Raw genomic sequence first — 23,068 nt, 5'->3', positions numbered from 1 at the left:
AGAAATGAAAGGATGTATTTTTCTCTTTAACTGTCTATGAAGTTCATTGTAAAAATGTCAAATGCAACACACTGATCCAATGTACAATCCAGCTTTTAATGAAAGCATCTAGATGTAATGCTGGATAACAGATTATTGATCTTCTGCCGTGCTCTTTCTTTGCGAATCAACATTTGTGTCATGGAGAAAGCCGTGTAACTGTGTTTGGAATAAAGTGTATGACCCCGTGAATGCACTGTGCAGTTTTCCCCTCTTTGCTGCTCCATGGGAAAAGAAATCCACTGCTATTTTGGGTTTTCCACGTCATCTCTTTCAACTTGGCCCTCAACTCCTGCCGCCCAGTGAATGTCCAGTTGAAGCTTTTCAGACACTTGCATAATAGCTGTAACTGTTTGGACTGTTCGCGAAATGACGTCATCAGGTGAATATTAAGAAAAACGAAAAATCGCGATGTGGCGCTTTGCGCTCCGGTCGCTTTGGGGGCCGCGTGAAATGGTTCAACTTTGTGGGGGGAAAATGGACAACGAAATAGCCTAACTGTAGACTACGTTGCGCGTGTTTAACCGATGTTTCAACTGCGTGCCGTGCGCGCTCTCGTGCTAATTCTAATGAAGTAGTTTTCATAGAGAGCCCGCTGAGGGCGAAAGGAAGGGAGGGAGGGCGTCGCTGTTTAAAATGCTGTGAATGTGACAGCCAGCCGTCCAGACTGCCAGCCTCAGCTCGGGGAGGGAATGAGGAGAGACCTCCGCGAGGAAGTGACGCGACGCGCGCCGCTCAACAAGTGCCGCTCGGACCCTTTACCGCGAAAGCGCGTCGCCCCTGCGAGGGTGCAAACATGACCGTGGTGCCCGGGGACAACCTGGACGAGACCGTGGCGTTGACGGCGCTCTCCCGGGATGTTCACGACCCAGAGCGCGCCGATCAGGAATGCTGCGAGCGGGTGGTCATCAACATCTCCGGGCTGCGCTTCGAGACGCAGCTGAAAACCCTGGCGCAGTTCCCCTCCACGCTGCTTGGCGACCCCAGGAAACGAATGCGCTTTTTCGATCCGCTGAGGAACGAGTATTTCTTCGACAGAAACCGACCCAGCTTCGATGCCATCCTGTACTACTATCAGTCCGGCGGGAGGTTACGCCGACCCGTCAACGTGCCCGTGGACATCTTTATGGAGGAGATTAAGTTCTACGAGCTGGGAGAGGAGGTCATTGAGCTTTTCAAGGAGGACGAGGGCTTCATCAAAGAGGAGGAAAGACCGCTGCCCGAGAACGAGTTTCAGAGACAGGTCTGGCTTTTGTTCGAGTACCCGGAGAGCTCCGGACCCGCCAGGGGCATTGCGATAGTGTCCGTGCTCGTCATTCTTATCTCCATCGTCATCTTTTGCTTGGAGACTTTACCGGAGTTCAGAGAAGACGGGAAAACGAACGACGAGCACCTGTCGGTGAACGGAACTGCGAGTTTAAAGAAGCCGAACCCTTTCACGGACCCGTTTTTCATCGTGGAGACCCTGTGCATCATTTGGTTCTCTTTTGAGTTGCTGGTGAGGTTCCTCGCGAGCCCGAGCAAGCCCGCATTTTTCAAGAACATCATGAACACCATCGACATCGTGGCGATCATCCCCTACTTCATAACCCTGGGTCTGGAGCTGGCCGAGCATCAGGGCAACGGGCAGCAGGCCATGTCTCTGGCCATCCTGAGGGTCATCCGCCTGGTGCGGGTGTTCCGCATCTTCAAGCTCTCCAGACACTCTAAGGGTCTCCAGATCCTGGGGAAGACCCTGCAGGCGAGCATGCGGGAGCTCGGTCTCCTCATCTTCTTTCTGTTCATCGGGGTCATTTTGTTCTCCAGCGCCGTCTACTTCGCCGAGACGGACGACCCCGACTCGGGGTTCAGTAGCATACCCGAAGCCTTCTGGTGGGCTGTGGTTTCCATGACGACCGTGGGGTACGGTGACATGTGCCCGGTCACCATCGGGGGCAAAATCGTGGGCTCTTTATGCGCCATCGCGGGCGTGCTGACCATCGCGCTCCCGGTGCCCGTCATCGTGTCCAATTTCAATTACTTTTATCACAGAGAGACCGAGCACGAGGAGCAGCTACAGTACACGCACGTGACGTGCGGCCAACAGCAGCAGCCCGCGTTTGGCGACAGCAAACAGTCGCTCTCCAAATCGGACTATCTGGACTCAGATGACGGAGACTCGGCCAAGCACGCAAACTGCAGCCCGCGTAAAGCATACACGGGCAAACTGAGTGACGTGTGAACGCGCGGAGAGGACATTCACGCACCCGAAGAGACGCGCTTGTCTCCGCGCGCGCGTTCTTGCCGTTGCGCGGCTCTGGTCGCACCGGGCAGATGTCTGTGATGGACACTTCATTTGATAACAGTGCGATTCATTTCTCAACTGTCTTCCGTTGGTGTTGTGGTTGGCGTACAGTAGGACGCAACTGTAGCTATATAGGCGCACAGAAGTATTTGAATGTTATTCTTATTAGTATAAGCAGGCACGATGAGATCAAGCAGTAGCACGTGTACTCTTAGTAAACAAATTCGTTAGTTTCACCCCAAATTCGCTGCCTGTGCGATCACAAAGTTTCCATGCAATGCGTATTTGGAAAGAAATGGACCAATATATTAATATTCTAACTTTCTCATTTTTCAATCAGTCAATAGAAAAAAAAACTTGGTCCAGCATTTTTCAGAAAAAAATGATTTATTGAAAATCAGAACATGTTGCATTTTCATTTCAGAAGTCATTGCATCTTAAAATGGACTTGCTAAATTTATGCGTAATGGCAACGCACCGCTGCAGTCGATAAGCACGTTAGCGTCATCTTAATATGATCAACAGATGTGTAGAGATCGCATGAATGAGTGAGTCGGCAGACTGGACATTTTAATAGTCCAGCTCTGGATATGAAGTCTAAAAAACGAAGTTTAATAGCCCCACCTAGTGACCATTGACGGAAACCGTATCCTTCAGGAGGAAAGTGTGTTTCCATGGCAACCTTCCATGCAGACGGTTCTAGACCATACACTGTCCCCACGACTACAAGAAGATACGTTCATCACCTCAACAAAGATGGACATATTTGACAGGCCAAAGAAATATTACTATTAGTCAAATTCCACACAGATGATAAAGTGTCACAATGTACATACAAAATCAACAATGGAAAATGGACTATGATGTCACCGCAATTCATTGTGACGTCACTTGCTTTTGCACACTGAACATTATAGTGGACTCTTGCAGTGTCAACAAGGGGAGAACTGTAAATGTAAAATCATCAGGATCCTCTAACTTCTCTGCTTCTTTAAATGGATTTAAGTACAAGAATAAGAAGAATTCAGGCAATGTGAGGTATGTTACACTGCACATTTATTAAGACAAAACATGACTATGTGTGCGTCTGATGTTTTGTATTTTAAACGCTAGAGGGCACTGTGTGCTTGTTTATATCAGATTTCCACGGCGTTTGAATTCCACATCTAAAGGTCCAGAGGAGACTTCAGCTCCAGTCAGTTTACTGAAACTAAGGCCGTTCTGAAGAGATCTTTTCGTCCATGTGTTCTCGCTCTGCATGTACGTCATTATCAACGACACCGGTTCCAATACTCAGGAACACAAGTACAGAGAACTCCGTACACTGATGTGTTTACAAGGGATAGTTTACCCAAAAAACGAAATTCTGTCATCATTTACTCAACCTGTTGTCATTTCAAACCTGTAGGACGTTCTTTTATTCTGCAGAACACAAAAGAAGATTTTTTCAAATGGACCACATTCAACATTGGTTTTGTGTCCATACAATAGAAGTGAATGGGGTCCAGTGCTGTTCTTCACAAACTTTCTTCAAAATATCTTCTTGTGTGTTCTGCGAAAGAAAGAAAGAATTTCAACTCAATCACTTTAATATCAAGCATGCATTGAATGCAGATCTCCACACGCCGAACCTGCTTGAAGTCCCAGAAGTCATTGCGGCTGGTCCTTCTGAGTTTATTCTTCAGAGATTGCCTTTAGAAAGACTAGTCTTCACGAGAACACAAGTCCGTTTTTTGCTTAAAACGTTTTCAAATTAAAGCCTCAATATAATTGAAAAACTTATTTCTGTTTATTGCGACAGTAACATTTCTATGTTGCGTTAAGTTTTAAGGTATATCACAAAAATTAGAAAATAAATAAATCTAGAATTAAAATCAAGGAAAATCAAGCATATATAGCAATATAAGAAAAATAAACTGACAAGACAGACAAATTAATATGAAAACGAACAATTGAAAAAATAAATGCAAAATCCCAATATTAATAAAACTATTCAAATAAAAAGTCAAACATTTTTTTTGGATCTCTTAATCTTTCCGTCAGCAAATGTCTAAATCGTTCAAGTTTGTCTTGTACACAAAATGTATATATTTGTGCAAACACATTAGTTTTTTAGATTTTTTGAAAGAGTCACTTGGACTGAATAAAGTCAGTCAATAAGAGGTCAGAATAAATGTGATCTCATTGTGCGCGTTTACATGCACAAAATAAACAGATATCTATCAAAAATCAGCTTATAAGAGAAACCTGTTTTCACATGTTTGCATGCATATCAATAAACCAGTCATGCAGAAAACCATGTTTACAAAAAAATTAGACTTTCTTGCGTGCAGTGACGTCATCATCGATAGTCCGTCTAGTAATAAAAAATGCAGTGGGAGAAATGCATTCGAGACTTTTATTCGTTATTTTACTGTTACGTTTGTTTGGGACTCTTATTATTGTGCTGTCAGAAATGTGCACATAAACAAAACTGGGAGAAACCCGGTAAAGGTGTTTATGCATCATTTACTTACTCACCTTCGAGTTGTTCCAAATCCGTATAAATGTCTTTGTTCTGATGAACATAGAGAAAGATATTTGGAAGAATGCTTGTAACCAAACAGTTCTTGGCCACCATTGACTACCTTAGTAGGACAAAAGACTGTTGAACACAACAGAAGATATTTTGGAGAATGTACGAAAGCAAACGTTTATGTCATCGTTCCTACTGTGGTAGTCAATGGGTTTCAAGAAATGTTTGTTTACAAGATTTCATCCAAATATCTTTCACTGTGTTCAACCAAACAAAGAAATCAATACAGATTTGGAACAACTAGAGAGTGAGTAAATCATGACAGACTTTTCATTTTTGAGTGAAGTGTTCCTTTAAAGTCAACATTTACTCTTGCAGCAACAAATCAAAACACATGTTTGTTGGGAACCTGTTGTGTTTAATGGGATTAAATGTGTCTGGTCCTGATCACACTGTCGGGGCTCATTTCTGCGATAACAACCGGCTGCCTGTACATTAACCCGCTTATTACACGGCTACTTGCCACATGAGAAAAAAACTGGACATTAAATACGAATTTGAAATATTTTATTAGGTCATTTTTACCGAATGCAGACCTTCCGTGAGGAAAGGCCGTTCAGTTTCAGTTTTAAGGTAAGAAACGACGTTCAAACGTCACAAACAGGCAAATTGGTTGAATCATTTGTAAATATAATGTCATATATGTTATTTAAAGACCTTATTATTATAATTCATTTTTGTGTAATATTAAACTGCCCCACTCAAAATGATTCGGTGCATCCGGGTTACAGTTATTAGTTTTCAGGGGGTTGTTATTTTAAAAGAACAACCCTTGGTAAGTCGCGGCTGGCCAATCAGAACCAAGCTTTCAAATATATTGTACAATAATGCAGAAATTTTAATTCATTATCCATAAAACGCTATTCAATGAATTTTGTTCATATACTTATCCTGATCATGCAAATTCTGGCTTAAATATTTATTCGTTGGTCTCAGGCAAGAGAAGCGCATTGCATAAATATGATAAATAAATGAATAAATATTATGTGAGATAAGGCAGGCGGATATGGATGGTTTTAAATGCCTATATTTATAAAGATTACAGAAACGTATGGAGAGTCGGTCCACCGCACCTGTCCGGACGGTCGGGTCAGGTTACGCCAGGGTCTTTCCCGACCCACTTCAACTTTTGCTGTATTACTTTGTATACATGTACAACATGTTTTATGAGAGAGCGCTTGTCTGGTCGCACGGGAGGAGATGTAAGACAAAGTTTACCACACGGGGACATTCCACAGATTTATGTTGTTTTTCCATTCAGCTAGTTACTTAAATCTCACACTTGTTAAAGAAATTGATTGACTTTGTTTTGACAAATGGGGATCTCCCTCCCTGCAATACGGCTATGTACACACACAGATACGCGGACGTCATATTCATTTTTCCAAAGGTCATATTATTTCAGGCCGCGGTCACTTTCACGATCCAGAATCCTTCAGCACTTGAAGTTCATGTGACATTAATGCACCTCCCGATGAGCCAGGAACACTGGACTCTTAATGCTCCGTCTGAGGGTCTGAATCCGCACTGACAGGCGCAGGTTTTCCCTGCTGGAAAACATGGAGACGGGAGCACAATAACAGTGTCAGTATAACAGTTTAGTCATGTGTGGAACTCGGGCCGCAGGCTTGTGTTTCAGCACACAGGTGTCCAGTAGGTCACGCTGACTTTGAAACAGCTTCTGACTGTTTATCTCTTCAACATTCTGGTTGGGTTTTGCTAAGCGTTTCAAATGAAGCGATTCATTCAGCACATCAATATTCTTTGTTAATATTTTACGAGTTGGCTAATTCATAAGAGTTGGTATGATCACATTTGTGCATTTTGGTACGATTTGCTTTCACGATTGCGTTCGATTTTTTTTAGATGATTTGTCGTTGGACATACAATAATATGCGTTTTTTTGTACTCAATGTGCAATGGACTAGAACAATAACTATATTGTCCAAAATTTACAATTTCTTGTGTATGAATACATAGAAGCGAATAGGGGAGGAGCTTTTTTATTTCTAGTTGTGAGACACAATAACGGTTGCCTTTTATCAACCAAATTTAATGATTTATTGACTACGTAATGTACAAAAACATGTATTAGTTGAGAGATGGAAACATTATTGTGCTTTTTTTTAAACCAGCAGCTCCCCCATTCACTTGTGTTTGTTCATTGGGAAGTCTTGCCCTTCCCAATATGGCCGCTACGGACAAAAGCACATCATTTAGCATCTGAATGTCTGATGTAGATGAAATTACTTTAAAATTTGAATATTAATATAAAATACGTACAATACAATAATTCAAATAAATACAAAATTTAAATTAAATTTTACAAAGACATTTGAGAACTTATATCTCTATAAAACATTGATATATATAATATCATATATAATATCATACTGTTTGATTGTGTCATCTTATTTTTTTGTTTTTAAAGAAAACACCTTAACCTTCAACCCATCTTACATTTGAAACAATTTTCCACAGTTGCATTGCAAAAGTTCTGTTTCCCCCAGGAACAGCACGTCTGATTCATACTCACAATAGAAAATCTGATATTTCAGAGTTAGCTAGAACCAGTCATATCACAATATCAGATTATAACTACACCTGCATGCACTTTTGATCAATTTCACAAAACTTTCATGGCATTCAGAATATGAATCTAGTCATATAAAATCAAATAATAAACTAAATGAGAGAACATAGCTTCTGCTTAAAGGGGTCATTTGACTCGGCTAAAACAAATATTATTGTTTGCTATAGATGTAATATAATGTGTATACACGATTTAAGGTTAAAAACGCTGTATTTTCCACATACTGTGCATGTTTGTATCTCCTCTTTGCTCCGCCTCTCTGAAACGAGCAGATATTTTACAAAGCTCATCGCTCTAAAACTAGTGTCACTATTGCGTAGTGATTGGTCGAATACTGCATGAAAATGTAACGTCTCTTACAATATTCGGAACATCAGGCTGCTCCGGCGACGGTACAATGAGATTTTCCAGACCGCCCACCTTACTTGCGTATACATTTGGGCGGTCTTAGTCAAATCATACCACCAAGTGACGTACATGCATGGGGGTGTGGTTACACAAGGCATTTTAGGCAGGTCTGGGTACACATTCTCTTTTAGATAGAATGCATCTTTTGTTCTGACACTTTCATTTTAGCAATTTTACGTGTCTAATACATGCATGGGCAACTTATAACACACCAAAGACACAGAAAAACCCATATTTCCGCCATATGACCCATTTAAAAAATGTTTTTCCTTTTTATCTCTTCCTGAATATTGTAAGTTTTCTTTAGAAAAACAAAATTCAAAAACAAATGAAGAAGATTTAGAATAATGAACATAGACAGGGCAGTCGCTTGTTTTTGGATCTGTAAAAACTGTACTCCTTCAGATCTGTAACAGCAGAAAAGAATCCGAGAAAAGAAGATTGGATAGGGAAAGCTTGTGTGGATGAGCCCAGTCAGATCAAGTCTTTGTTTATTTCTTTCACTATTAATAAACTGCACATGCAGTTAAATTTGAGAAGGTCAAAACATTGTTATTAAATGCGAGACTTGCTAGTCAACAGCGTTTGCCAGTCTTTCTTGGAATACTGTGTTTTTTTTGCATTGTTGTCTATACGGTGTTCATCACAATTGTGTTCTTTTCTGATTTACAGGTACAGGTATATGAACGGGACATCTCCAGACCTCCATGTTGATCTTTGATGTGAGATAATCTTTCGTCTGCATCATTTGGGACAAAAGCTATGCCTTAACATCAACAGAAGCATCAGTTTAAGGAGCATTCACTGAGTTGAGATGTTCAATGCCTCCAATGAGTTTTTCAAAAACTCCTGGACAACGTGGGATTATAGGAAACGCAAAGATTATTTTAAGCATGTCGAGGTAGAAGATGATTTCCTTGAAATCACGGATTGCACAAGCCATGTTTGAAATGCTTCCCCGTGTATATTTGCCCCCAAAACAACATGCTGTTGAGAGAAGTGTGTGCAAGTATGTGTTTATGTGTCTTTAGACCAGCAAACTATGTCATGTTTAAACATTACATATCAAATGCTATACCAAAACATATGTCATGCGTGGAGTTGGGCATGGTATAATTTTTTATTATTATTCTTATTATTACCATATTAATTTATTTGATTTGTCATGCCTACAAACTCAGAAATCGTATAAAATGGGAACAATGTAAAAATATCAACAAAGAAAAAATGACTTGACTGTTGAGGTAAACATTGTTAATTATCTATTTTTTTAAAGTATCATATAGGTTTTATATAAGAAGGATGGTAGAAGGTTATTTTTCTATATTTTTGAATATTTGCTAAATGATTTTCACTCGGTTTATTTTAGCAACAGTGAAACGAATCGAAGAAATGTTTAATTCTGTCATAATCGCTGCACCTTTTTTCCTGAGATTGTTTATGCAGTACAAACATGCGTTCAAACGCAAAGGTTTGTGTGTTTCTTTGTTTACTGCGTGATTGTTAATACTGTTTTAGAAGGCTTTATCGCCTGCCATCGTAAGCATCTACCTCACTGTGCTGATTGGCGGTTTTACTTTGTTTATCTCGCTGTGTTGAGTTACATCGAGCTAACCATACGCCTTTTTTCTGAAAACAGCATGTGCAAATGTCAGGATTCATCATGTTGGTAAAAGTTGCATAATTTGATCCCATCAAAATGGAACCAAAACATAGTAAAATGATTTTAATAGAGTTGTGAAGCTAAAACCCTTTAGTATTATTGTGCAATATTCATTTTAGGGAAACACGTGTAGGGAAAATGTGAGATGTTACGATTTTTGTTGTTTTCAAAACAACTGTCATTTTTGGTAGTAAACTGGATGTAAAATGCTTTAGCTAAAGGGATACAATGCATGTTATCATTTATAAGACCACTTCAAATCACATATGTACTTCATTTTGAGTCTATGAACATGATCTTACATAACTTGTAGATGTCCTCTCCCACAATTTAAAGGAGCAGTTTACGTAAATATGAAAATCTCTAATATTCTACTCACCCTAACGGCATCTCAGACGCATATCATTTTCTTTCTTTCGTTCAACACAAATTAATATTTGGTCACACTTTATAATAGGGAACAATTCTCACTATTAACCATCTATTAGCTACTACTTTTGCCTCAATAAACACCTAATTACTGTTTATAAGGTCATTTTTAGGTGTAGGTATTGGGTAGGATTAAGGGATGTAGAATAACCTAATGCAGAAAAAGGCATTATGTGCTTTACACGTACTAATATACAAGCAATATACATGTTGCAAGTAGTTGATAAAGAATTTATGTACCTTGATGTAAAGTGTTACCGAATATTTAATCTTAAATCCCATGTATGAAATTATCACGGCAGTATTTTAACATAAAAGTATCTGTTTGTGTTGAGATAAAAAAAGTAAAGTTGGCCTCGGGATGGCATTTTATAACTTTCATATTTGAGTTAACCCCTCCGTCAATACGTCTTTACGATTTATTTTATTAACTATGGAATGGAACAGAAATGGAACATTGTCAAGTCCGAAATCATTTGTGCGGTCTAAACCAGTTTATTCGGGAAATTTACATTCAGTTGGATCTTCATGTGAAAGCATTTCCACAAATTCCAAAAAAGGGGTCATATGACACGGCTAAAACAAATATTATGGTTTGTTTTAGATGAAATGCAATGTGTATACACGAATAAGGTGAAAAATGCTGTATTTTCCACATACATACATGTTTGTATCTCCTCTTTGCTCCGCCTCTCTGAAACGCGCTGATTTTTTACAAAGCTCATCGCTCTGAAAAGTGAGGTGTGCTATGATTGGCCAGTTAACCGGTGCATAGTGATTGGTCGAATACTGCAAGCGTGTGACGGAAATGTGATGCCTCTTACCATATTTGGAACATCCAAAGCAATTGTACTGACAGGTGCGCCCACCTTACTTGCATATACATTTGGGTGGTCTTAGTCAAATTATACCACAAACTGACGTAGATTTGTGGGGGTGTGGTTACACGAGGCGTTTCAGGCAGGTCTGGGTTTGCATTCGCTTTTAGATAGAATGCATCAATTTTACGAGTCTAATACATGCATGGGCAACTTATAACACACCAAAGACACAGAAAATCATGTTCGCGCCATATGACCCCTTTAAATGTTGTTTGTGACGTCAACAAAAACCCAGCTCACCACAAACTCAGTTATCCCTTTCTTTTTAAAGTGATGGGAGAGGTGCTCCTTCAGAAGCCAGTGTCTGTTTTTTTCATCGCCATCAATCCCACAATCCACTCTGAGAGCAAGATACTCGACTTTCATAGAAATTTCATAGAAACTCTCGTTCGCAATTCACAAGTGGGAATTTTTTTTTTACGGTTGCGAAGTCAAATCTCTCTTCATTGGAATCGCCCAAACCTTAACCTAACCTGTCTGAAGTTATGGTTACAGAACGCAAGGAAAATTTACATTCGTAATTGTTTACGTTCAAAATTTACATTATATCATTGCAAAGTTTAACATTGGGCCCAAATCTGAAGTGTCGACAAAAGTTGATGCTACATGCCACTTGAGACGTAGACACAAGTTTACAGCAAAATTATGTACAAACGCTTCGTTAAAATATTCAATTTTTTCCTTTGTCTGCTACCATACACATCGCTAGTTTTGTATGAATTGTAATATCAATGCCATGGCTCTTGAACTTTTAAAGTTAGCAATGAAATATTTTCCATTATTTGGTTGCATTGCTGGCTAGTTTCTACATTTTGAACTAAAGTGATTCTACTACGCTTGGCATGTGTAAATGTTTTACCAACCGTGACAGGACTGTAGGCTATAAAAGATGTGTTAGGCTAGAAATGCCCCAGGATGGCCCTGACACAGACAGTCAACAGATATTTTCATTAAGATACGAGCCTCTCAACATTCACATCATTCCCCGTGTGATTTCATACCCATCCCATCATATCGCCGTCGGCTGTCTGCTGCATGTATATTCTCACATGTATATTTACACTGTTGCCTGTTAAGAGAATTATGCAAAGAGGGCGTTGAATCTCTGTGTGAGTGTGCATTTCTGACATGCTCATGTGTGTGTGTTTAAAGCAGGGAAAGTGATTCTCATGCACACAAATGGATCATACATCTATGAAAACCGCTGTGATTATACGGATGAACCGTGGCACACCTGTCTACGATTCGTTATCAATAGCAATAACACATGATAAATCGTATGAATCCAGAATTTCACTGTTGCTTTGCACATGATGTCAAAGATGGTTGTGTACATATGTTTCTTTGATAGTGCCTTATATCCCATGTCATATTCTAAGAAAGGTATGCATTCCCGGTTGTATTCATTGATTTGATTACGAATGTAACGCATCTGAAATCTTGCTTGGGCTGTGATGTTCTTCATGCGAGCGATTGTAAATGATTTGATCTCAGCATATCAATTATTCAGCAGTGGTAGTTCAAAGACGTCCACAGCTTTGCACGCAGCCTACAATAACCCCGTCATAATCCAAGCATCATTCAAGCCACACTGCCGATAAATCAGATACGTGGTCCCAAATGAGTGGATGATAACATTATGTTAATGCAGTACTATCAACGACCACTTATAAATGAAGTCATGACGTGTTAACTCATGCTAACATATGCACCTTTTAAGTTGAAGAATGTTGAAATAATATTAGCAAAGATTAATAAATGCTGTGAAATGATTGTTCATTGTCTAGTCATTACCTTATACGTTAAGCACCCAAAAAGCAAGCGTCGACTCACTTAACAGAACCAGATTATTATTCAGTTACGCAATAATTGAAATAGCATTATGTTCGTAAAGTTTTGTATATTTTCGTTTAAACTGCCTCAGTGACAGTTATGCTTAAAGGGTGGACTTCCATGCGTCCTTTATTCTTGTAAGTTTTTGTACGATTCGGAGACGCCACCTCCGTGAGATCAGTCTTACTCACTCTTTGATGCATGTATGTGCGTGTACTGTATGTATGTATGTACTGTATGTATGTACGTGTCTAGTTCAGCAGTAGCGCACATCTGAAGAGCACTCTGTAATGTTAGCACTGTACAAACATGTCTAATACTGTACGTCCTATGAGTAGTTCCTGTACTAAATATTGTCCTTCTCAAGAGTGGCTGTCTTTTCCGCTACTGTAAGAATCATCAGTCACGATTTACACGAGTTTAATTCAAGAGTCTGCTACATGTCCTAGTGTCCTCGCTCAACAGGTCGACAAATTAAATGTTTAGTTCAGAGGCTAGAAATTTATGGCGTACTGTAATTTTGCAAAAGATGTTGTTATAGGGAATATGTTGAATATTTCAGGTTGTATCTACATGTGTGTGTGTATAAATATATGAAACCTTAATGTACATTCAGAATGTATGCAATAAAATCCCTTTGAATAAAAGATCTTATTGAAACATACAACATTATCAGTCTTGTCTGCAATTGGGACCTTTCCAAGTTAACCCATAGAAATAAACATTCACTCTGAAACCTATTCAGCAAACCTTTGTAGAGAGGTAAATCATCTTTTACACCTCCGCAAAGCAAACTGGGCGGAGATTAGCTAGTGATCATTTCATTATTATGTCAACCGATTTGAAAAGCTTTGGTAGCGGGGTGTTCAGCGGGGGGTGGGGAAGGCGGCCTAATTCTTGGATCCGAACTCAATGAAACGTGCCAACTCGACAGTTCCTGCATGGTGCAGAAAGCCAAATATAAGAATAGGAAACAAACAGATACCAAAATTGCGTGCCTCCAATTGTTCGCCACAAGACGACATCACTTTTAAGTGACATGAGAAAATATATTCATACATTAATATACAGTATATTCATAGTGTGTAGTAAATGGGAATGCACGTAGTCATTAATGTTGCCTTGATGGACTTCTAAATAATCTCGCTGGAATTCATCTAGGAATTATAACTATTTTACGAAGTGGCTAAATCGTATAAAGTCACACAATCTTATTCGTACATTTTAGTTCGATTTGGTATCGCGCTAGTGATTTCAAGGTTTGGGGTTGGGCTTCAGTTTTCCTTTTTTGCTAATAATCGTACGCATTTTTGTATGATTCACATCGTTAAATTTGCCGCCTGGAAAAATACTTCTCGTGAGATCAGGTTGTGCATGTTGTGATCGTTAACATGATATATTAACTCAGTGTATTATGACTAAACTCTTTTCTCGCAATGAATTGTGGGTAATATTAGTCGTCAGTGTGAATGGATTACATTTTCACTGTCTACTTTAAGAATATTTATTTTAACGTGCTACGATTTGAGACACACTACTACTATTTGGGGCGGATCGTATGTGAATTGGGACTTGGGAATGTTTTAGTAGTACCACTTTTGTTTAAATAAATCAAGAAAGGGTTTATTTATTGGACAATCTGCACGATAAACTTGCCGACCAGGAATTATTATCAAACAAAAATAACTTGAATAATGACACACTTTAGCTTAACAAAAAATTAAATTTAGGATCGATGAAAAGCAGAACATAACACGTTTTTCTGATGTCTACTAAAACATAGCTATATGCTCAGTTATGCGATCTCTGGAATAGTTTGAATACGCTCGTGTGACTGAGATAGCCGTTGTGTGTGTGTGTTAAATGCCGAATGGTGCAGTGCAGTAAATCTTGCAAATGTGTGCTTCATGATGCAATCACTACACACACACATGACTGCACATTACCGATGAATACAAGCACACATCTGTCAGTTCTACTCCATTTCAATTGGCTGTGGTGTGACACATGGCTAATAATAGCAGCCAACGGTCCGACCCAACAGCCCCTGGGGCATCAGCGTTTGTCTTGAAGGGCACCGCACGAGCCTCATGCCCTTCTTCATGCGGTGGCCCTTATAAATAGAGCGCAAGGGTTATATAACGGGACGGTGCATTCATGAATGAGCGAGGAGGAGGGGTGCTACAGTCATACTGTAAGACTGCACCTTTCCTCAGCTGTTATTCCGCTCAAGCGCCCGTAAGGAACCTCAGCGGTGCTCTCGGGTCTCGTTACGGCATCCGGGAATTCTGGACCCGGGATGGGCGTTTCCGGTTCCTCGACTGCGTGCATCGAGGCGATCACCCGTTTGATGAGAAATGAGCTCTGCAGAGGACCCTCCAAATGAAAGCAAGAAACAGAGGCTCTCGGAAACCGGCGGCTGTTGCTAGGCAAAAAGCAGAGCGTCCACATCAGCAGGTTTAGCACATGAGATGTACTGAAGAGCAATTCATTTCATGACATGAGCTATTCTGGTTCTAGATGTTGAGGTCATGAACAAACGTTCATGTGCCGATTTCACATATCATGTGTTATAGTAAATCACTCGTTGATCTCGGTACAAGGTTACAATATTCAAGTTCACAGTTCATGCCAATATGAAAAGAAAAAAGAAGGATGCTGTGTATTGCATGAAACAACTAAAGCCTGTTTTAAAGGTGCAATCCTAACCTTTTTCATAAAAAAATACTTATTGCGCAAGGTCATTCACTCGGTGTAAAAAATTGATTTGCCCCACCCAGATTCACAACAGTTAGCTTAATGATTTATCATTTGAGCTGTTGCTCAGAGTTTAGTCAATTTTAAGCGAATGTGAATTAACCTGCAATTTTATTTTTCACACAAACAGGTTGCATCTTAAGTGAACATTAGGACAATTTTTTATTTATAAATTATTTAATTATATTTAGTATTATATTTGCTTTGCAGCAGAATTCTTTATGATGAAGCATTTATATATGGTGTTTAATTCTTTTCGCAGTATTTTCAGTTTTCTGATGTTATCTTCTTCAAAATTCTTGAGATTTCAGCTGTATGTTTTAAAGAGTAAATACTTTGTGATTTTTTAAGTTCTACCTTGGTCCAACAACAAGTTTACGTACATACAAGGTGTAAAAACACTTTCATTTTCTAATAATAGGCAGTTATAATTAGCTTTCTTCTTGACTGACTCTCAATGATTCGTTCGGTGATTCATCTGGCTAATCCCCTACATTCTGTAAGCCAACTCTGATCTGATTGGTCAGATGGTCTTGTTTGCTTTGATTGGTCGACCACGTACAGCGTCGCAAATAAAACGTAGGTGGGCATTACACTGAATGACGCAAATCTGACCCGGAACTGAAATTAGAATGACAGATGACTCCTTCGCATGATTCAGAGACGACCTCTTTTTCCCAAACCAATAATTTTGTTACTCGATCACTTTCGGCTTTACAACTTGGCAGACTGCTTACAGTCACACCATGCAATCATTTTAAGGACATCGTGATAGGTCCTCTTTAACAAACTTACATTACATGGAAACTGTGAGCGGTCCAGCTGTAAACCAAAGATAGCGTAAAAATTGATATTATTTTATTGTAAAACTATATTTCGTTTCCAATGTGCATCTGAATAAATTATTAATACAATAAAGTTGTTGCACAAAAAATATTTGGACATTTTGTCTTATGAAATTTTCAACAATGCTCTAAAATGTGGGATACAAAAAACTAGATTTTCTTTGTGACAGCCCATCTAGCACTGGTGCGTCTGATGTCTGCTAAAGATCTGGATAACATCAGATAAACGTCTCAGAAGGGGACAGTTTTGCACACATTCTTAATCCTAAATCATAAACATCTTACAGACATCATCTATATCTGACATCTGACAGGAGACATCTCAGAGACGCATTGCAGATGAACAAACAACAAAGTCTTGCAAGTCTTGAATTAGATGCAGACATCAAATAGACGTCTCCTAGATGTGTGCTATCGTGGAGTATTTTGTACATGTATACAATAAGTGATAATTGTAAAGCCGGCTGCCACTGCTCGATATGACGCCTATTGTATTGCTGGTTTTATGGTTTTCAGAAATGTCTGCACTTTTTTTGTAACATTTGTTTTCTAATCAGATTACAATTATACAATTGAATGCGACCAAATTATGCACACAAATCAGCCAATAAATACATTTTTCAAACAATATACTCTTTTACCTACTGTATCAATGTATCTGTCTGTCACTTGTTAGGATCACATTTGTGGTATCAGATTTGGGTATTTCCCTGTGTGCAAGCATTGGCGCATGGCATTGACCCATTATAACAGCGGTAGATCGGTATGAGCATCTCCTCTCTGAGCTCTTACAGGAACTCCCGGTTGCCATGGAGAAATGTGTTGATCTCGCTCTTACAGCCGTATGAAACAGAGCAGTTACAGGAACGACCGGTCGGTCTGTTCAATGCCGGATAATATCCATGAGCTAAAACCTCTTCGTCTTATTCCGTCTGCCAGATCACAGTCGGTACTCCCCAGTCAAAGACATCAGGAACTGTTTATTATTTGCTTGTTTAATTACAGGATGTCTTCAAAAAAAGAATTAAAAGGAAAACTGTGTATCTGTATCAATGATCTAGGTTTCTGTTGTTTAACTGGTTGCACATAGCGCCAGCAACATCAAGGTCACAGGTTCCCAGGACATTGAATGCACATCATCTGCCTTATGCATAAACATTTGGTAGAAAAAGATTAGAATTGTCTAATATTAGAAATAATTCTTGAGTATTAAGCTAATTCAATTCGTCATTATAAATATATTAAATATACATTTATGTTTGTGATTTAGAATGCATGCTACGCGATGGGGTATCTAGTGTGTTTTCAGGGCCCCGTGAAATGCAGAGCGATTAACGTTTAATGGGAATGTGTCATTGTTATTCATGCGCCGTTCAGCTGTAGTGTTTCCCCGTCACATGTGTGGTAAAGGACATTTGGCAACATACTGGAGCCTGTCTGCATTGCGCATTACCTCTCTCTCTCTCTCTCTCTCTCTCTCTCTCTTTCACGCGCGCGCGCTCCTCGCCGTATGTGTGTGCGACTTTCTCTGTACCGTTGCTGCTGCTCGGCTTTGGGCTACTTACCGCAAGTTTCGGACGGCAGGAGGTGAACATTGTGGATCGGTTATATTTTTGCTCTTATGGATTTCACAGGACGCATTTTAGCGCGCATGGGGCTGTAATGTGGTCTCTTGAATAACAGAGGTTTTGCGCACATCTTTGCATTGCCCACGTAAGTACAAAGACATCTTAAAACATCCGCATCGTTTGCTGTCATCCCTGCGTTATACATGCATAACGTTCATATGGGCAAATGGTGCAGTGCATTAACCCACCGCACATCCCTGATATCTCACATGACAGGCTTTGATATTTTTATTTTTGTGTTCTTTAGGTCGAATTGTTATCGATGTAATGCATATTGATATTACATTTGGTATGACATATACAAAATATCCAAGGACATCCGCTTTCAGATACAGTTGAATGGCCATTTGGGCAAGCTCGGAGATTCTTATAAAAGCGTATGTCCACTGAAGTGAATATAAATGAATTTCTGACACTTGGGAGAATATTGTATGCAAGGGACTTCCATCTGTAAGGTTATACTGGATTTCAGGATAGTACTAGCGCACAGTTCTTATTCTATGAGAGAGCTTTGAGAGTAAGAGGACTTATATTTGCTTTGAAGTACCTTTTAATGGTTAATAAGGTTGTGTTAAAATACATCATTTCTAATTTTGCATTCAAAAATTATATATAAATAGATTGAAATATACAAGACGGGCTGTTCAAATGAGTACAGATCTCTTACTGCATTCCTTTGGGATATTTTGACTAAGGAGGAAATATGTGTGTCTAAGTCACATATCTCATGACTTTATTTTCTGGCCGACTAGGTGAGCACACAGAGGAGGCGCACTGCTCCACTGGAGATGGAGATGGTCGACGTTTGGTGGAACGTGATGCTGGACGCGTTGTCGGGTCGTTGAACAGCATCGGGTTTTGGATGAGCGTAGAAACTGGCCTGAACATCCGCTGCCATCCGGTATTGCGAACTTGAGCTTCAGGATGACTGTGGTGGTGGTTGGAGAGAACATGGACGAGACCTCCTCCACGATGCAGGGGCATCCGCAGGACTCGCAGTATTCCCCCGAGTGCTGTGAGCGGGTGGTCATTAACGTCTCAGGGCTGCGCTTCGAAACGCAACTCAAGACTCTGGCCCAGTTCCCAGACACTCTGCTGGGCCACCCCAAAAAAAGGATGCGCTACTTTGACCCTTTACGAAACGAGTACTTCTTTGACAGAAACCGTCCCAGTTTCGACGCCATCCTGTACTACTATCAGTCCGGGGGGAGGTTGAGAAGACCCGTCAACGTTCCCTTGGACATGTTCTCGGAAGAGATTAAATTTTACGAGCTCGGAGAAGAGGCCATGGAAAAATTCAGAGAGGACGAGGGCTTTATTCGCGAGGAGGAGCGTCCTCTGCCGGATAATGAATTTCAGAGACAGGTTTGGCTGCTGTTCGAGTATCCCGAGAGTTCGGGGCCGGCCAGAGGGATTGCAATAGTGTCTGTCATGGTCATCCTCATTTCCATAGTCATATTTTGTTTGGAGACTTTACCAGAGCTAAAAGAAGATCCGCGGGGGCGGTTCCAAGTTGTGGGCAACAGCACGGTTTTTTACAAACCCAACTTCTTTACCGACCCTTTCTTTATCGTAGAGACGCTCTGCATCATCTGGTTTTCTTTCGAGTTGATTGTTCGCTTTTTCGCTTGCCCAAGTAAAGCAGCCTTCTTCAAGAACATGATGAACACGATCGACGTGGTGTCCATTATTCCGTATTTCATAACGCTTGGAACAGAGATGGCAGAAGACCCTGATGCAAGGGAGGTCAAGGGCAGTGGAGATCAGGCAACGTCTTTGGCCATTCTCAGGGTTATCCGCCTGGTCCGGGTGTTTCGGATATTCAAGCTCTCCAGACACTCAAAAGGACTTCAGATCTTGGGTCAGACTCTAAAAGCCAGCATGCGAGAGCTCGGCCTCTTGATCTTCTTTCTGTTCATCGGTGTGATCTTGTTTTCTAGCGCGGTGTACTTCGCTGAGGCCGAAGAGAAAGACTCCTTCTTCACTAGTATCCCAGACGCTTTCTGGTGGGCAGTGGTTTCGATGACCACCGTAGGGTATGGGGACATGTACCCTGTCACTATAGGGGGAAAGATAGTGGGCTCTCTGTGCGCCATCGCAGGAGTGCTTACCATCGCCCTACCCGTGCCTGTGATCGTGTCCAACTTTAATTATTTCTACCACCGAGAAACTGAAGGTGAAGAACAGGCTCAGCTCCTCACTGTGAGCAATCCGAACATCGCGTCCGACTCCAACTCCAGTCGACGCAGCTCGTCTGGCGTCAGCAAGTCGGAATACATGGAAATAGATGAGGATCTCAATAACAGCATTGACAATTTTAGAGAGGCCAACCTGCGAACGGGGAACTGCACGGTCTCCAATCAGAACTGCGTCAACGTGGGAAAGCGACTTACTGATGTTTAGATCTCCGACTTCATTCTGGGGTATAAAAAGACAGCTGAACTGTACATAATGTAGTTTATTAGTATCAGAATGCATTAACTGGGCATCTAATAACGTGTTATTTCATTGCACATTATTCTTTTCTTAAGACACTAACATTTATGCATTTGGCAGATGCTTTTATCCAAAGCGGCTCACGTTGAATTCAAAGTATAATCTACATTTTATCAGTATGTGCTCACCCAGAGAATAGAGTCTATGATTTTGGCACTGCTAGTTTCACGTTTTGTCAGTTGAGCTACAGGAACACCAAAACAAGATTTGTCTAATGTCTGCCTGTGGATACCAAATATAATTGTCAGGGCAATGAAGACAGAATTTCACCAATGGATATGAAGTACATGTTGGCAGCATGAAAGCGTTTTTACAATGTATCTGAAAAGATTCAGAGTTTGTTCATTAATTTAGTGTTTGTTTGTTCGTTTGTTTGTGTCTTTCATAAGCTATTGTAAACCGTTAACAAATTGAATGTTCAATCTCAGTTCATTGATTATGCAGATTATGGCATGTTTTATGAAATCTCGAGGTCTATTCTATATGGTACTGCGTATCTAAAACAAATAACATGGCAACTGATTTCAAACACTGCCCATTAAAAGCACAACTTTCTTTACGTATTTAAAAACTTTACATTAAAACCTTTTTCAAGGCAGTATTAAAGTATTGATTTGAAAGTAGACGCTTTTAAAATGTACATATTTATACTTGTTTACTCATCAATGGTTGCCCTCACAGGCTTTTTTTGTTCTATTTATTCTTTATATATTGAATAATATATATATATATATACATCTATAATTCATGATATATTTCAAGAATAGTGCCTTCCGTCCTCTAACTGACAAAGAGTGTCCACGTGCAATAGTTACAGCTGCAAATATCTTAACATGCGAGGGGTTCGATTTCAGGAGGTGATCCTTGTGTTTATAACAGAATCAAATCGTCTGCATCTCTGCATCAGATGTTGCGTTACACAGAAGTGTAAAACATTTCTTGTCTGAGGTTTGTTTTCTGAACATCATTGTGGTATATTTGGCACTGGCTGTGCTGTGCTCATTGGTTTATGTGGATCTACCTCAGATTGGTCATGCAGTTACTCTGTCGTGAGGGAGAGCATTTACGGAATAGAAAGATAATTTTGTGTTTATAAAACACTACTTCATTGTCCATGAAGAAATTATAATAATAGTTCATTTCTCGGAGGGGTCAAATTGATTCGTTAAAGATAGATGACGATAACACTAGCCATTCCCCAGTGATACTATGTGAGCGCAATATTTGATAACGCTATAATACGCACAGGGCAACAACAGGGATAGTGATAGATTGAAACTGCCATTTCTCTTAAAAGCATCACAACAAAACCTTTAAGCTGAGTGTAAATCTTGTCTCTCGAAACCTAAAGCACTTTAAGGAGACGTCATGTATTATAGGTTTTGTATAGGAATGCGCTTAAGCACGGAAAGTAGAATAAAGAATCTTAAATTGGTAGGACAGGATCTTATTCAGCGTTGTTTTCTTGCAACCCTTTAATTTGTTCTTAGAGACATTTAAGACATCCGCACGCCGACTGTGTTGCTTTGTCTAAGAGTTAAACATCTGAGTTTTAAAAACATTTGAAAAGACACATATATTTTTACAATGAAAAAATACCTTTAAATAGATGTCCATGAAAGGTATCTGTAAGATGTTTATTGTACATATAGATGTCTGCAGTTTAAGATACAACAAAAATGAAATACAAAAAACCACCGGACCAAATACAGCTTAGTGTTTTTCATGTCATTTATGCAGGTTATTAAGATAATAATGCAGAAAAGATATATCTACGTATAAAAAACACACTGCCACCAGAAGATCAGACGTGTATGTGTTCTTAGTAAGCATCTTCCATCTAGATTTCTAGCATTGTTAGCATCTAGCATTGTTAGCATCGTTGAAGATGGAGCGCTTGGTGTAAATGAATGAATTCAGACGGATCTCTGAATTACGATTTCGTTTGTTTTTGTTTCAACTGTTATGCCATATATGAAACTCAAGCACTTTGATATTATGCATGCAGAGAGATTCTGGGCTCATGTCGCAATGGCGTGGGACATGCAGACGCCAAGAAAAGCTTTTTTCTCATGTACTTTTACGTTTCGGGTTATGTCTGCATACTTAAATATGTGTTGCGTTACGAGACAGTATGACCATTTTAAGTCGATTTTTTTTTACAGTTTTTAAAGAATGTTTTTCAAAATTCATTTTGACTCAAGAAAAAATGAGACCCGCAAGGCATTCATGTTGACAAATAAAAAACCTCTAATTATGTTTCCTGTTCTGTTGTGTTATTACCACAGTTCTGACACGTCCATCCCATGTAGCACAGGTACATCTGTGCTATCTGGAAACCATCTGCTGTGTTAAAACATCCGATTAATGTCTTAGATTCTAAATAACATCTTACACACATCTTCTATATGTCTTTGACATCTGACAGCAGACGTCTCGGAGACGTTTTGCCGATAGGCTAACAATCAAAAAATAAGTCTTGCCGATGTAAATGCAGACATCATATAGACGTCTCCCAGATGTGTGCTCAGTTAGGAAATTAATCTTTCAAAACGGATGACAGAAAGTAATTTTACAAACACACTTTTTTCAAGGTATGAGTTGAAATTATCATTATTATTTAGCTTTATTAAAGAT

At 39.7% G+C, this 23,068-nt stretch overlaps 2 protein-coding genes across 3 annotated transcripts; both read left to right on the top strand.

Annotated features, from left to right (window-relative positions):
- Window positions 1-502: 502 nt before the first annotated feature.
- LOC130421274 (shaker-related potassium channel tsha2-like) lies at window positions 503-12,645 on the top strand. Of its 2 annotated transcripts, XM_056749074.1 has the most exons (3): window positions 503-3,361; window positions 3,464-3,583; window positions 8,572-12,645. In XM_056749074.1, exon 1 carries the CDS (start codon window positions 836-838, stop codon window positions 2,258-2,260), a length of 1,425 nt encoding a protein of 474 aa, XP_056605052.1. In that variant the 5' UTR covers window positions 503-835; the 3' UTR covers window positions 2,261-3,361; window positions 3,464-3,583; window positions 8,572-12,645. The 2 variants fall into 2 exon arrangements, with proteins under 2 accessions (XP_056605052.1, XP_056605051.1); XM_056749073.1 differs by lacking the exon at window positions 3,464-3,583.
- Window positions 12,646-17,858: 5,213 nt separating this feature from the next.
- On the top strand, window positions 17,859-22,690 carry kcna1b (potassium voltage-gated channel, shaker-related subfamily, member 1b). Its single transcript, XM_056749305.1, has 2 exons — window positions 17,859-18,020; window positions 18,688-22,690. The coding sequence occupies exon 2, from the start codon at window positions 18,860-18,862 to the stop codon at window positions 20,336-20,338; it is 1,479 nt and encodes a 492-aa protein (XP_056605283.1). The 5' UTR covers window positions 17,859-18,020; window positions 18,688-18,859; the 3' UTR covers window positions 20,339-22,690.
- Window positions 22,691-23,068: the final 378 nt, after the last annotated feature.

This window comes from Triplophysa dalaica, chromosome 5 (genome assembly GCF_015846415.1).
Source record: "Triplophysa dalaica isolate WHDGS20190420 chromosome 5, ASM1584641v1, whole genome shotgun sequence".
NCBI lineage: Eukaryota > Metazoa > Chordata > Actinopteri > Cypriniformes > Nemacheilidae > Triplophysa > Triplophysa dalaica.
This window is presented reverse-complemented; position numbering and strand designations above follow the sequence as displayed.